The 15,805-nt window shown below is 35.5% G+C and overlaps 3 protein-coding genes across 3 annotated transcripts; 2 read left to right on the top strand and 1 right to left on the bottom strand.

The window, feature by feature from the left end:
• The first annotated feature begins 775 nt into the window (after nucleotides 1–775).
• Nucleotides 776–3,640, top strand: LOC105397676 (m7GpppX diphosphatase). Its single transcript, XM_038114534.2, has 4 exons — nucleotides 776–1,138; nucleotides 1,825–1,970; nucleotides 2,681–2,905; nucleotides 3,332–3,640. Exons 1-4 carry the CDS (start codon nucleotides 796–798, stop codon nucleotides 3,638–3,640), a joined length of 1,023 nt encoding a protein of 340 aa, XP_037970462.2. The 5' UTR covers nucleotides 776–795.
• A 35-nt stretch (nucleotides 3,641–3,675) lies between these two features.
• Nucleotides 3,676–4,986, top strand: LOC125488542. The gene has a single exon (XM_048632281.1). The coding sequence runs from the start codon at nucleotides 3,676–3,678 to the stop codon at nucleotides 4,915–4,917; it is 1,242 nt and encodes a 413-aa protein (XP_048488238.1). The 3' UTR covers nucleotides 4,918–4,986.
• Nucleotides 4,987–11,341: 6,355 nt separating this feature from the next.
• Nucleotides 11,342–12,468, bottom strand: LOC105387148. Its single transcript, XM_011557833.3, has one exon. The coding sequence runs from the start codon at nucleotides 12,357–12,359 to the stop codon at nucleotides 11,433–11,435; it is 927 nt and encodes a 308-aa protein (XP_011556135.3). The 5' UTR covers nucleotides 12,360–12,468; the 3' UTR covers nucleotides 11,342–11,432.
• Between the last annotated feature and the right edge of the window lie 3,337 nt (nucleotides 12,469–15,805).

Raw genomic sequence — 15,805 nt, 5'->3', positions numbered from 1 at the left:
TTATCTACTGTTTTCTAAAAATATTAGAAATTGAGGGTAGAAAAATATATTTTTATTATCTTTTTCCTGTATAAAATTAACATATGCTTTACTTAAAGCGGTCATTAATGTAAGCATCTAGCTCAAGCGCCACTAGTAGGACCGGAATATGTGATCAATCATCACCACGACTATTGAATCGGACCCTACTGCGTGGGATAAAAACCCCAAGCGCCGGAGCATTATGACCAGTGGCTGAGCTTTTAAAAACAGTAAATAATAGCATTTTACTCACGGCTTATCAACTCAAACCTTCGTTGCGAAATCCTCAGCAATGGCTGCGTGCGCAGCAGCCGGCAGGCCCCGCGCCGCCTGGTCCGCATCACGCTACAGCTCCCGGCAGCGAGGACTCCGCAAATTCAATATTATATTTTTCCCCGTCGGAGCGAAGCCGACGAGAACCGTGGCTACATTGAGCCATTTTGCCGAAGTGTTCACTTCAAAAATCAAAAACCAACTGAGGCGCGCGGGCGACTCACTCTTTTTATATAGGCACCCGCACCTTGCAAATTAAAGGTGGAGAGAAAAATGGACTTTATTTAACTGTCACTGTGACCCTTATGATGCCGAACACGGAGAAAGTCGAAACGCCATATCTCACAATGTTTAACTAGGTTTCAGATAGGCTCAGACTACATAATAAATAAATAAATAATAGTTGTCTATGGTTGAAAATCTCCCATTATCGACATAATGTAGTATATTATCGACAATCCGTATTTGATGATATGCATGCGGTACAACACTATTTACAAAATGTCCGACGGCCAAATAAATAGCGACGTTTCACAAGAGCCGAGTGCGAAAAAGGTGAAAATTGGCAATGAAAATGGCAACAGTGTGAGCGAAAATCAGTTCCAACTGAAAGACTTTACATTGGACAAAGTTTTGAACAACAATACCAGAGGGAAAACTGTTTGTGTGCTCGGAAAATTCAAGAATAAAAGCGGGCAAGCTCTGATTATTTTCGAGAAAAATGCATTCAAAGAGGATGATTTGAACGAAAGTGGCTTCTTCTCGGATGAGACACAACTGCGTATCTATTTCCAGAACGATATTTATGGAAACTTCGAGTGTTTTCCCAAATCTTCAATAAATGGTGAGTAAAATGAGTCATGTCATTTTCGTTGTAGTTTGTAGGTTAAAAACATACTTTCACTTTTATTTTCAAGCAAGGTTTTCTTTTGTTATTGCGCGGTAAACTACGCAGAAAGGGTGGCTTATTAAAACGTTTTATACTACAGCCTTCAATCAGTAGGTATATTTACAGATTTTCTAAATTTTCAATTTGGAAATCATAAAACCAATCAATCTACTCTACTACTACTAACTCGTCAGTTGGAAGATCTCTTGCAATTACTTAAATACAGCACAATGTGCATACTAATCATTATTTCTAGTCTTTAATAAATACTTACATCTTAAAAGTCGCTGAGTTGCTTTTCCCTTTTGGTCTGCTCCAACACACATCTCTCTTAATTTAACTGTTCTGTATTTATCTCATATGTTGTATGTGTGATATTTAATGGACCAAATAAATGATTTATCTATCTTAATGTAAATATCTCTTTTTCCTGACCAATTAATCTTAATATAGCTATTGCTTTTAGCATTAAGTCCACCTAATTGTACATAATTACTTTTGTATATTGTGCAATGAAGAATAAATAAATAAATAAATAAATAAATAAATATAATACTTTTTGTACTGTTATTTTTTTTTGTAAATGTATTTTTTTCGTTTTTGGTGCAAATAAAGAGGATTGTAATTGTAATGTCCATCAGGTGTGAAGACAACAGTGATATACCCGGCCACGGAGAAGCACATCGCCAAGTTCAGCCAGCAGGAGGTTCATGTGGTTGTGGAGACTCCGGAGCTGTACGCCGCGTGCACGCTGCCACATATTGAGAAGGAGCAGTTCACTTTACAGGTTGGTAATTTAAGAATAGATCATATTCACAACCTATCACATCCACATTGCTGGGGTTCGGGTCTCCTTACAATGAAGGAAGGATTTTAGGCTTAGTCCCCCATGCTGGCTGTTGGCAACACCAACATTAATATTTAAAAACCTAAGTAGGCATTTCCGCTTCCTTTCCTTCTTTTTCCATCTTGGTGTAACCTAATGTGTGTGTACAGTAAATAAACAGTTTTATAAGTAATTACAAGCCGTGTTTAAAGTCATCTTCCACTACAAATCTACTCAGGACCGAACTCAACTCCAGCTCCCTCAGTCTACATCTATCGTTTCCAACGTGCGGGTTCATGACTGAGAGTAGATGAAATAAATTTACTGAACAGATTATAGCATTGAAACCTTTGTATAATCAGTCTAAGACAAGACTATCATTCCCTTTTCCTTCCACCTGTTCAACTAAAACTGCTTAGTTTTAGTCTGAAAAAAAATATAGTTAGCATTCACAATGACAAAGAAGATTATTGTTTACATTTATATGAATTCATTATTGTTTTGTGGAACTACAGTTCCAAAATGGATGAATGAATATTTTGATCAATGAATCAATGTTTTGTAAAGATGTTTCTCTAATCATAGTCTCATACACAACACTCTGCCTTTCTAACCTAGCCATATCCAAGTATCATAAAAAATGTAATTACATAAATTAATATATTTTTCAGTGGGTATACAACATACTAGAAGGGAAGAGCGAGCAGGACAGAATAGTCTACGACAGCAAGTGCGAAAAGGAGGGGTTTGTTCTAGTCCCAGACCTCAAGTGGGACGGACTCACCAAGGAGACCCTGTATCTGCTGGCCATCGTCAGGCAAAGAGGGATAAAGTCTCTTAGGGATCTCAATGCGAGTCATCTGCCATTGCTGAAGAATATTCGGGACAAGGGAAAGGTAAAGCATTTTACACTTACTCTTCTTATAATTTTTTTTCAAATATTATGTTAGTCCCAAGGTATCCTGTTTAGATAACATAGTCTGACCCTCACTACAAGTCTGGTAGCTTTGAAAATGTAGGCAAGGAAATTATTAATTAGAATGTAAAATTATGTATGTGAATATGATATGTGTTTTTCCTGGTACAAAATTAACATGATATTATAGTTTTTACAGCTGTGCCCACCACAGCACAGACTTAGCTCCCAATAAATAATGTATATTAAAAAAACTAAGCAATGAGCTAGTTATATTATATTTACACCATTATACTAAGTCGAAGGTGTGGCACAGTAACGTTCAGAGTTGAAATCTACACTTTAAGCCAGGGATCCCAGGACCTGATGATGATAATACTAAAAGTTTTCTCTTTCTCATTTCCAGAAAGCGATTCTGGACAAATACAAGGTTCCCGGCAGTCAACTACGTATATACCTGCACTACCAGCCTTCGTTCTACCACCTGCATGTGCACTTCACCTACCTGAGGCACGAGGCACCAGGGATCTACGCCGAAAAGGCACACCTCCTCGACACAGTCATAAACAATATAGAGATGATGCCGGATTACTACCAAAAAGCTAGCTTAACTTTCTCCATCCGTGAGATGGACAACATTTTCAATGTTTACGAAACCAATGGTTGTGTTCAAAGAGTTGTTACCCCTGAGAAAGCAGAGCTAATAGATAAGTAATTTGTGAGGGTCGAAATTGTGGTGTGAAACCGAAAATGTTGATTGAAAACGTGTTTATGGAGCTGAGAGCTCGATTGAGAAGCTGCAACGTTTACATAACGACCACAATTGATTTCAGCAAGAATTGCAACTTGAAAATTAATATACAGTCCAACTGTATAACTCTTAACTATTATAACAACAATAGTGATAAGTTTAACCGCAGAGACAGTCTGTCTTCTATAGAGAGTTTGTCGGACTGCTATTCGGAGGATGATTCAGATGACACAATAGTCATCCCTCTCGGAGAATTCTGCCATATCATTCCAAATTCCATGTCTGGTCTAAAGATTGAGAAGAACAACATTTCATTCAGAATACTCACAGAATCCAAAAATGGTGGCACTTTTTACACTGAGCTACTTAAAACAAACGCCGACAAACCGAAACATGAGACTCACCACGTGACATTTAATGTTAAAATTGGCGACGACGTTAAAATTAACTGTAAGAACTGTTCAAATACAGTGTCCAAAGATAAAGTTCAATTCAAAAGAGTGTTGGAACTACCCACATCGAATCTGGACATGTCTGAGTGGTTTTGCTGCAACCACGGCGGCTGCTCGCAACCTATCACTGAAGTGAAACCAGCCAATGAAGACTTTTTGTACAGACTTACATACTTCGTCCTAAGTCTAACTGTTCTCAGTGAAAAATCTTTAAAATTCAACTCAAAACGGGAGCTGTATCACTGCAACCGTTGTTTGGCCTGGCTCGGCATCAAAAATAAAGATACAGTCAAGTTATTTAACTCCACAGTGAAATTGGAACAAAATGGTGAAGAAGCAGCTATTTTGAATCACCAAAATTCTTTGTCCCAGAATCCTGATATTAATGACTTCATTTACACCATAGAAAGTCTCGCCAAAGAGTTCAACTTAGGACTCCAATACAACTTGCTTTGCAAAATCATATTAGAATGTTCTATTTCTACAAACAAAAAACAGTACCTTCTAATTTGGATTATGGATAAAGAGTTGCAAGTTTTACAGAATTCCGATTGTATAAATGGGACGATGAAATTAAAGTCTAGTTATTTGGCAAAGATTTTGTATAAAACTGAGGATAGTCTGAATGAGGAAGTGGAGTCTTGGATATCTGATCCAAGTGTAGTCTCAACTGAAGTGTCCAAACCTGTATTTTTCAGCGGTATTGACCATTTGAACCAGATGTCTATGAAAGTTCCAGAGTCATTTAGAAGTACCAATGGATTCTCTGTGAGTTATTTAAAAGTGTAGTTAGGCCTTAATTGTATAATTAATTTTAAGTGAAAGTGGTTAAATAAACTGTATTTCATTTATAAAATATTTGGCTTTTGTTTTATTTCTTCATAGCAATCTAACAAACTTGCTTAAAGTTAAATACTGAGTCTGAAAAGTTCATAAAGAAAAGAAAAAATATATACTTGAAGTACATTTATAATTATTTTCTTAGGAGTATATGTAACAAATTTTGTTATGAACAAATGATAATGTGAATAAAGGCATTGTGAATCTATTAAAATTAACAAGAATAGTAAGTATTTTAAAAGAATATAGTTCATCACTGGAATGTCTTAATAATACATAATATAGTATAAAAAGTAAAATAGTGTGTAGATAGGTGGGATTATAGACAAAATTACACAACGTAACAGCTTAGGTATTACTAATTAATAATAACATTCATTTTATAAAATTTCTTTGTGTTTGACAGAAGCATAAAGACAAAACTTAACCACACCAGCTGATTTCCTTCATAGCATCATAAAGTTGACAAATAGCTAACATGATGATGCTACAAACGAAACATAATGGCTGCTAAAATATTGATTGATGAAAACAGCTAGATATTTCATAATACTGGATCCACTACCGCATGGCCATGCTTCAGCTCCGATGAGCCCGATGCCACCATCACATAGTTGAAGTACCAGAAGGCAGCGAATAATACTGCAAACAACACATCTGATTAAATATTCAGGAAATTACTACAGGTAAATAAACAGTTAGACATTCACAAAATATTAAACACAATAATGATGTTGATTCTAAAAGCACATATAATTAAATTTGAGTAATGCCTGTTATTTTGGCCAGTAAAAAATTCAATTTACGAAAACATACATTAATTTATTTTAAACAAAGAATTTAAGGTTTTGACTGCATTAAAATTTGAATTTGTGCCTTCAGAATGAAACCTTCAGTAGATTATTATTGTCTCTTGTTGATATCTGTGAGGTTGAAAATAGTGTTTAGTATTTAAAATAAGGACTATCATTATCAGTCTACATTCCCAGAGCACCATTATACATAAATGCCCAACACTAAGAAGAGTTCGGCAGCAGCCCGCCTAGCAACAACCCAGGCAGATTGATTAGAGGAACCTTTGCTATGGAGGTGCAACCACATCCATCACTTCTACTGCTACTGTCCTGCTGTTGTAAGACTCAGGTATTTGCACAATTATTACCCGCACAACTGTACTTGCCAAAGGGGTAGTCAAATGTCACTAACAAGCCAGCCACTTGCTACTACTTGCTATACTTGTAATCACATGACGAATCAGTACAATGCACTTAGTATGAACTTGTTGGATCCCTTGACTCTTAAACATGGTTGTGAGTCATTGAGTTCTAATTATCATGTACTAATGTACATAACACATAACTCAATGTGATGAATTGGTGATATTGTTCAGAAAAGGATACGTATAACAACTTTCTCCCAAGGCTCCACTATGTACAGATCAGTGGCAAGCAAATATCTAAGGTACCATCCTTTGATTGAATTCTGCACTCTTTTAGTCACACTCGTCATTTTGCTATCTGAAAAAAGAGAAATTGTTTCTGTAGTGTAGTGATAATATCAATTTAGTGAGCTAAACTCAAACTGTAGGTGCTTACATGAGGATGGAATCCTATAATAGTTATAAGAGGCAGAAGTAATATTTCTTTTTCGTAAATGTAATGAATGAAAATATTGTAAGTTTACGAAATTACGAATTTTCCACGAACATTGAAAACTGGTAATCTGTCGTTGTCAGTTGTCACATTGACAGTCTATTTGAGCCACAGAACACATTCTAACAAGATGTGTTATTATTCTGAGTCTGAGAACGATAAATGTCCTGCCGCCTGCCTATAGTAGCCGATTCTCTATGTAAGCACCGAAACTGGAACATTCTGTATATTTTTGCGTTTAGTTACCTAATTATATAAATAAATACCGGTATTTAGTATCGGTATTGTACCGATATAGAGCGATGGTTGCTCAGTCGGGTAAGCGCCTGCCCGCTTCTCACGCCAGAGATGCGGATTCGAATCCCGTTGCTGACATGTACCTACCAATGAGTTCATTGGATTTAAGTACAATGTAGTACCAATGCTCTTACGGTGAAGGAAAACATCGTGAGGAAACCTGCATATCTAGATTTAGCATATAAGTATACATAGATAATAATAATACTTATCCTATTTAGTTATGTGAACCCACCAACCCGCAGTGGGCCACCGTGGGAAATGGTCCATGCTTAGGAAGGCAGTTTAGACCTTGGGGATATGCACAAAGATTCCATTCGAGAGAGCCAGGTGCAGATACTGACATCGTGACAGAGAATAGAATAGAATAGTACCGATAAAAAAACATCAAAGTAGGTAGATACCTACATAACTATCTATATTACCAAAATATATCTATATTAGCAAAATATATCATGTGTACTTTCTTACGTAGCATTACTTAGTTGTTAGTGTTAGGGTAAGCCAAAATAAAGCTCATGTGATCATTCTGTGAGTAAGTAAACTATTTCTAAAATTTTGTCATTTAAAAAACATTTTGATTATTTTGAAATCAATTAATGAGTAGTTATAGTTAAGTAACCACAGTCCAACTATAAATTCCTGACATTTTACATACATTTAAACATAAAATACCGTTTGGAAATGGCTTTTTAACGGTTTTGTCCTTTAATAAATATAATAACTACATCGATTGAATACGATACGGTCTGTAACAATTTAGTTAGGATCCATTTCTGTTTTCAGGACTTTATAGTTTTACTGTAGGTAAGTAGTGAGTACTTATCTACTTACTTACGTTAATTTTGTAAGTAAGTACCTATTTAATCTACTTATAGACATTAATTTAAGAAGGATCATAATTTCATAATTAGGATTCCGGTAATTCCCCGAAGGTATACTCACGGTCACGGCGGAAGTCAGAAAAAGAGATAAGATTTAAAAAATATACCTTGAGAAGGTTTGCCAGAATAGAAAAATGCTGAGTTCCTATAGTCTATGGTTAAACAAGTACCTACCGAATTTTAGTGTTGCTATTCTATGCAAATACTAAAAAGTCCCTCGCTAATTAAAGATTTATAAAAACGAATATTCCGTTTAGAATGTTTCATTGCTTAGACCAATTTCTTTCAGTAGTATCCATTACAAAATATTTATTTAACCTTTAAGTAAACTTACACCTTTCTGAGTAGCTATTGCCTTAAAGTTTCATTCCATTCAGTTCATAGCGATTAAAATTTAATTTAAAATTAACTGTGTTTAGGAAGTGCATTATCTTATGGTAAGTTCACACATTACCTGCGTAAGTATATTTTATAAATATAAATAAGTGCGTATGTAGTAAATTAAGTACCTACCTACCTAATTAATTATTTTTGGAAACACCTACAACATATCATGTAAGTAAAACTCCGACGAGACTGACATGGCAGATGTGTGATTGACGATTGTGTATGTACCCACCGCTGCATTTTCAAACATACAGGGTGTCTTCTAAGTTAACGTCATGCCGGTATCGGCAGGATTAACTCATCATTCTAGTCTAGTTAAACAACTTTGTTCTAGCAAAAATTTCTACTTAACTTAACTTTAAACTCTTTACAAATTGAGTTGGTTTGTATTACTTTATAGTATGGGGTATAGTATAGTATATACTAAATTTTTTAAAGAACACGAGTTTCTTAGTATAGTTACTCAGTGATAGACTGCCGGATTCCGTTAACTGAAGTGTGCACCCTGTATAATGCTTGTAATTTATTCAACATGTTTTTTTTTATTAACTTCCAGGTGCTAGGTGGCAAGGAGTTCAACAGCAGCTAATCCTTTGTCCTCAAAGGGCCCCTCAGAAGAAGCACAGCTTTCCTCGGGTTTCCTCATCTATGCAGTACCATCTACCTATCTAAGGACGTTGCGTCGTCGTTTCAGTGGAACGGGATTAACGTACGTTCAACATTGCGCTGAAAAAACAAAAGGAACGGTACTATACGTACCTAAGCGTAACCTTAGGGCCAATAAGGAAGCCTAAGGAAATAACATTTACGAAGAGATTTTTTTTGTGTCAGATTCAGCATCGAAAATCGTTGTTAAAACAATTTCGCGATAGGTACGTACGCTGGTAGTTAACTGGTGAAAAATTACAGGTACTTACTTAATCATAATATATATTATTATGAAAATGGATACTAAATCCACTGCCATTAACATTGTAGACCTTTCTTGTCTTACTGTATTGATTCTAGTAATTTTATTACGAAACAGAGGAACGAAAACCATCCAAATAATCAAAGGAGTTTTTATAATATGTTTGGTGAAGATTTTAAGCTCTCTACTCGGTTTGAAGATCATCACAGCTTTAATAGAGGATTTGACATCAAACTTGAATATCGCACTACTGATAATATTTCAGCTAGAGATTCGGAAAGGGCTGGAACTAATAGGCAGAGGAAACTTCTGCAGTAAAATGAGACTTACTGGCAATGAAACTGACTACATTTTAGCTTACGACAAAGCATTGCAATACATGGCGAAACGAAAGATTGGCGCCCTAATAACCATAGAGAGACAGACAAACCTGGATGAGTTTATAGAAACTGGATTAAGATTAAAAGCAGACTTAACAGCAGAGTTACTAATCAACATATTTATTCCCAATACACCGTTGCACGATGGAGCTGTAATCATAAGAAATGGTAAAATAGAGGTCACATGTGCGTACTTACCTCTTTCGACTAGTGAGAGTTTGTCCAAAGAGTTTGGTACCAGGCACCGGGCTGCTTTAGGAATCAGTGAAGCTTCTGATGCCATTACACTGGTGATATCTGAAGAAACCGGCGACGTGAGCTTGACCTGCGATGGCCGTCTTTTGAATAACTTAACGCGGCAACAGTATCTGTCATTTTTGACGGAAAAATTGGCGGGAGAAAAGTTGAAGGGCAAAAACTTTTTGAAGTTTAGAAATTTATTTCGTAAAGAGCGTGATATTGTAGCCTTGTAAGTAATGGAATGGTAGAAAATAAGTAAGTACTTACCTACCTAAATTGCATTTAATTATACACAGGTAGATTTAAAAAAAAAACTAAAAGGGGAGACTTACGGTATACATAGATAGAGATACATAGATGTAACTAGGTAGGTATTTACTTTATATTTAAGTATAGATAAGAAATTTTTAAATACATCCTAGTCCTAGTCAGTGGCGGCTGTACCTTAAGTGCGCCCGTGCAACGCACTACCATTTAAAAACCTTCTAAATAACTAAATATGTACCTTTCTTCTTCCTATACCATACTAGGTACATCTATAAAAAACTTCACAAAAAATACCAATATAACAACCCGTAATACCTACCCTAAACAGAAATTACATTAAATCTGACTATCGTTACGAGTTAAATTAAATCGAGCTGGCCTACGAGTATTTTGATATCTACTGCGAAAGAATTAGATCTTATTTTTGCTTGAACAAAAACGGCCTCGTGCGCTCGGATTTTCGCACGGAGCGAGCTCCTACATGTAGTATGAAACAGGATGGAAATCGCCCGGCGCGTGAGACGGAAGATGCTGTATCACTGTCAAGCTCAGTACAAACTGTATGCAGTTCTAGGATAAATTCGTGCGCCGCACGCGACCGGAAATTGCCGAAACAATACGAATGACGCCACGGGACTCGGGACTCTCGGGAGGCGCGGGCGGCGGCCTTGACCGGTGGCGTGACCTACGAACGATGCACTTGTCATGTCATTGTCAGTTTCACCTTTCGCGCGCGAATACGTAATTAATTTGCTAATTACTTATTAACTAAGAAAGTAGTAAAGATTTCGTGAATGTGTATGTGTGTGTGAGTGAAAATGAGTGCAAAATACAATATTGACTTCAGAAAAAGCAATAGGACATTGCAAAATAGACTGGACATTAAATCTGCTGGGCCGCCTCAGCCTTTAGTGCAAAACAAAAAATGAAACTTATAAGTACCTACTTACCTGAATTTTCAAAAGTGAAATGTTCAATAAAAAGAAATGGCTATGTGGATGTGAGAGACTAAATGCTTTATTATGCTTTCCGTGTGTTGTTTTCGTTTCGGCGGAGAAGCTATTTCGCGTCAATAAATAAGGTAAAATATACTTTTACTTTTACTTCTAATTGTAATAGTTATCTATTTTACTCCAAAAAATTACTAAACCCATAAAGTGCACCACCGGGTATCTGAGGCACCAGCCGCCACTGGTCCTAGTAACAACTAGTGCGTCAGTAAATAAAATATACTTACCTAATAAGTATATAAACTCATTTAAGTTAGGTAGGTAACTAAATACTTACCTACATACTAATGAACAAACTATGTTTTGTATCGGGTTCTTATTTTATAAGTACCTATCTTTTTTTATATATATTTTAATAATCTCTTGTAACTACCTCCAACTTCCATTGCCGATCTCGATGTTTAAGCACAAAAATAAAACGTTTTTGTATAAAAATGCTACTTTTTATTTCTTTGTCGTTTCCCACCCAAACTCACAAAAGCCCTATTTCTAGCTGTCACAATTTCGACGTCAGCATGCTCGATAGACACTTCCACTCGAGGGTCGGTGAAGCATCGAACTTCGACCTCTTCAGTTGTGATCAACTCATTGTAAATATCAGCTGCCTTCATAATGTTTCTGACTGTTGGCGCGAAGAAATGATAGTGAATGCCTTCCAACTCTTCAAAGTCACCGATAACATTGCCTATGACACTGGCTTTGTAAGTAACTTCCACTAAAACTATAGTTTTAAAACCATTTAAAGTTGTTCTAAGTTTTTGTCCAGGTTCCACTTTTACGTAGCCCGGTTTTGAAGCACCAAAACGGACCATTTGGTTTCTTACAAGCGTACTTCTCCATAGATTTTCGTATTCAAACGTTTTGTTGCTATTTCTGTAGCTCACTTTAATACCGTAAGTTATATTGTCGACAGGAAATCCGGTTTTGGACCAAGTTGAAAAAACGGTTGACTCAACCGTTTTGTAAATACCGATATTCCTCTTTATCGGTTTCGTTGTGTTATTGATGAACTCCTGTACCGTTACTTGTACCGGTTCGTTGATAATGTCGATTATTTTCACGGCTTCAATTGTCAGTTTTCTTCTAACGGGTGGCCATTTGAATTTTTCGAATAAATTCTCGTACGGCGTTGGGTCAGTTAAGAAAACGTCTTCGGGGTATCTTCCGAGTTCAATCCTAATACCCCTGATTAGATTGTCTTTGGTTAGATTGAACAGGGCTATTTCTCTATCCGTTACTGTTTTTAAGTCGATACCACTGCTCCGAACACTAGAGTATTCTAAACTGGATGCTGCATGTATGTGTATTCTTATTTTGGCGTTGCAAAATACCGGTATTAGTAGAACGAAAAATATAAATAACATTATGAGTGTTGTTTATTGAGTAAAGTTATTAACGTCTACACACGCACAGTTAAACTATTACCGAGGCACTGAGATTTATTAAAAGACTTAGCCACAACTAAAGATAAGACGGTTCTTGACTAGTGTTTCGTACTGGTTCAGTCGATATAAGTACCTATTTTATTCCCGAAGTAACTTTATCCTATATCTAGGAAGGTAATAAATAATGTATAATGTAGATCTTGGGGTTTAGCCCTGAAAATCATGTATACTTAGGTAATACCGGGATATTATACAATTACATTGCCATAAAAATAAACAGACAGGTCGTTTTAAATACTTAATGTAGTTAAGTAAGTAAATTATAAATACCTACTTTAGGTAACTTTGTTTTCATGAATGGGCTATATTTACAATTAACAGATAGGCAGATCAAATGTCAATGTTAAATGCATTGGTAGTATTGGTATTTATGTATGACTGTATGTATGTATGTATGTACATAATATACTTAAATATGTGTGTATGTTACTATGAATACCTACTAGTTACTGTCGGCGTCATACAGGGTCGAATTTAATCAGTGACGGAACGCTAGCAGGTGAATGTACCCGTTATCATTCAATTCCAGACTGCAGTAGTATGTAGCCTATGTCACTGATACAGTAGACCCTGTATAGAAACGAACCTAAAATTACGGTTGATAGGTACGGTCAGGTGCAAAGAAACCTGACCCCCCTCTCATACTAACAATACTTCTGGGGGGGTCAGGTTTATCTGCCCCTTACTGTACCTACACAGTATGAAATGACTGATTCCAAAATAAATTGCTACGTATTGTAGCTACATTGTAGGTTTGGTCAGTAAATTAATTAGAATATATTAATAAATTATTTTGTGTCTTGAAGAGAAAATTACTGTAGGGAATACCGGGACATAGACAATAAGTATTGTAAAGAAACTGACAAAGAATAAAAAAGTGATTTCCACAAGTAGGTTATTTTTTTTAGTAGTCTATAATGCCAAGTTTTAGGGATAAACCCTTTGTTCCCATCGAGTCACACATCAAACCTGTCACACTGTATACAGTTGGGAATTCTTCATGAAAAGTGTGCCATCTAGTCACAGTGTTACTCGATGGGAGTGTTACTCGTTGGGAATGATTTATTTCTGAATTCCAAACCAGCCGCTGTAACTGGATGGGAACATAAACTAGAAAATTCCCAACTGTTCTCCCGTTACTCGTTAAGATTTGTTCAGTGATGATGAATGATGATGATGCCTAACCAGTGATGGGTACTGTGAATTATACAGTGTGTTATTTTTCGGAACCGACAAACTTTAAGGGTGGATTCTACGAGTAATTTCATAAAGAAAAAACCCCCATATGTGGGGTCAAATCTCAATATTCTAGAAATGGCGGCCATTTTAAAGTTGCTTTGAACTTCTTTTATGTAACTTTTAAGCAGTTGTGAATATTTTAAATGAAATGAGATGACTTTTTGCGGATAATAGCATTTTATTTCATGTCCGTAAGGCGTTTAAATCTCGAGATGATTTTCTAAACGAAGAAGAAAATGTAATTTAATTTACTTAGACCCCCACATATGGGGGTTTTTTCTCGATGATATTACTCGTAGAAACCCTTAAAGTTTGTCGGGTCCGAAAAACAACACACTGTATAAGTATTTAATATTACGTTTTTTTTTTTATTTTCGTTTCTTGAAAAAGTATGAAAATAGAAATAATTATTCCGTACAATCAAATAAGTTTTATTAAACTAGTTAACAATAAAATTATAAAATCAAAACCGAATTGTAAAATCCAATCATTTTTTTTCTATGAATGATAGATAGATACTGGGTGGGTAGTACAGCAGTAGCCACAAAATAATAGAGAAAATGAAAACTTTCATTTCCCAAATTTTGCGTGGAGGTGACTTTATGGCAGTTTGATATTTACTTATCGACTCATATCTGCTCTGCTCCACCATGAAGAAATAATTAGGTACTTCCGAAGTAACTACCGCAGATTAATGATGATCTGGCGCTTACACCGCGGGCGCGCCTCGGACATAAACGGAAGATGCAGATGATCTCAAAATAATGGCGAAAATTATGGGGACCAACACCGATCTAGTACTTACGTACTTATTTATTACTTTATTTTATTCGGAAAACTTAAACTAGTTAAAACTTAATATTACTAATTTGCATAACAGCCATGTAGTAGTTATAGTTATCGCATATGGTGGAATTCAGATCCATTGGACTCTTGTATTGGCTCAAAAGACTTGATGAGGTTTCACTAGCGCCATCTACCTTAATCTCTTATTCGCTCCATCCAAAGGTTGTCTGGCAGAGATCGCTTTTAGTGATAGGACCGCCTTTTGTACCCTAATTAGGTTCATCATCTTTAGCCTATAGCAGTCCACTGCTGGACGTAGGCCTCTCCCAAAGCACTGGATGTGATATTTAGCTTTCCGCATCCAAATTAAGTTACAACTTGTATATTTTATTATTCTTTTGGGGTGTACAAATAAAGTGTATTCTATTCTATAATCGGTTTGGTCTATGGTAGAAAATTCTAAATTGAAAATCCCAACAAGTTACTGTGACTTGTTGGGAATTTTTATTTTCATAGTCCCAACTAGTTACAGTGTTACAGTTGTATGTGACACGTTGGGAATGAAGGAAAAGGGTGTTTCAACGAGTAACAGAGTGTGGACTGATGGGAATTTTATACATAAAATTCCCAACGAGTAACAGTGTGACTGGTTGAGGTGTGACTGGCTGGGAACAAAGGAGATAAACCCGATATACTTAACTAATAAGTAAATATGGGTAAGTGCGTAATACTTTCTATTTCTGCAGCAAGAAAAATAAATGCAATATATGAAATTTAATTTAGGTAATTAAGACTATCTTAAGGTTTTTATGGTAGGTACTTATTGAAAAAAATCGTAAGTAAGTTTTATATTATTTATTCACTTGGTTAATAACCTTATTAGTTAATATACATATTAAGATGGTATGCAGCCGTATTTACTTAAAATTAAAAGTGTAAAAAAGAACATAGTAAAGTATAGGTACGCAGTATTTTCTTCAAAATACTTAATCAGTTTTTTTACACAATGTACTTAAAAAGAAGGCTTACATTAACATAAGTAGTTTAGTAGGTACCTATATAATTGTACATTTTCTTAATAAAATGTGTTTTAATCCATTTATCAGGAAATCTTACATAAAGCTGGCAATGTAAAAGTTGCCATATTATCAGTTATAATATATATTTATTCTGGTAACACTAAAGAGAAATAAGCCCCAATACAGTGTTGCTATAAATAAAGATTTAGTATTTATTACATAAGTAAAATGTAGGTACATGAATACTAAACGTAAATATTACATTAGTTAATGATATTTTTACAAAGAAACGGAAAATCAAATGTAGGATCTTAATTATTT

Source organism: Plutella xylostella, chromosome 31 (assembly GCF_932276165.1).
Source record: "Plutella xylostella chromosome 31, ilPluXylo3.1, whole genome shotgun sequence".
NCBI classification, from domain to species: Eukaryota; Metazoa; Arthropoda; class Insecta; order Lepidoptera; family Plutellidae; genus Plutella; species Plutella xylostella.
Note: the sequence above shows the minus strand (reverse complement) of the source record. Positions and strands in the feature narration are given on the sequence as shown.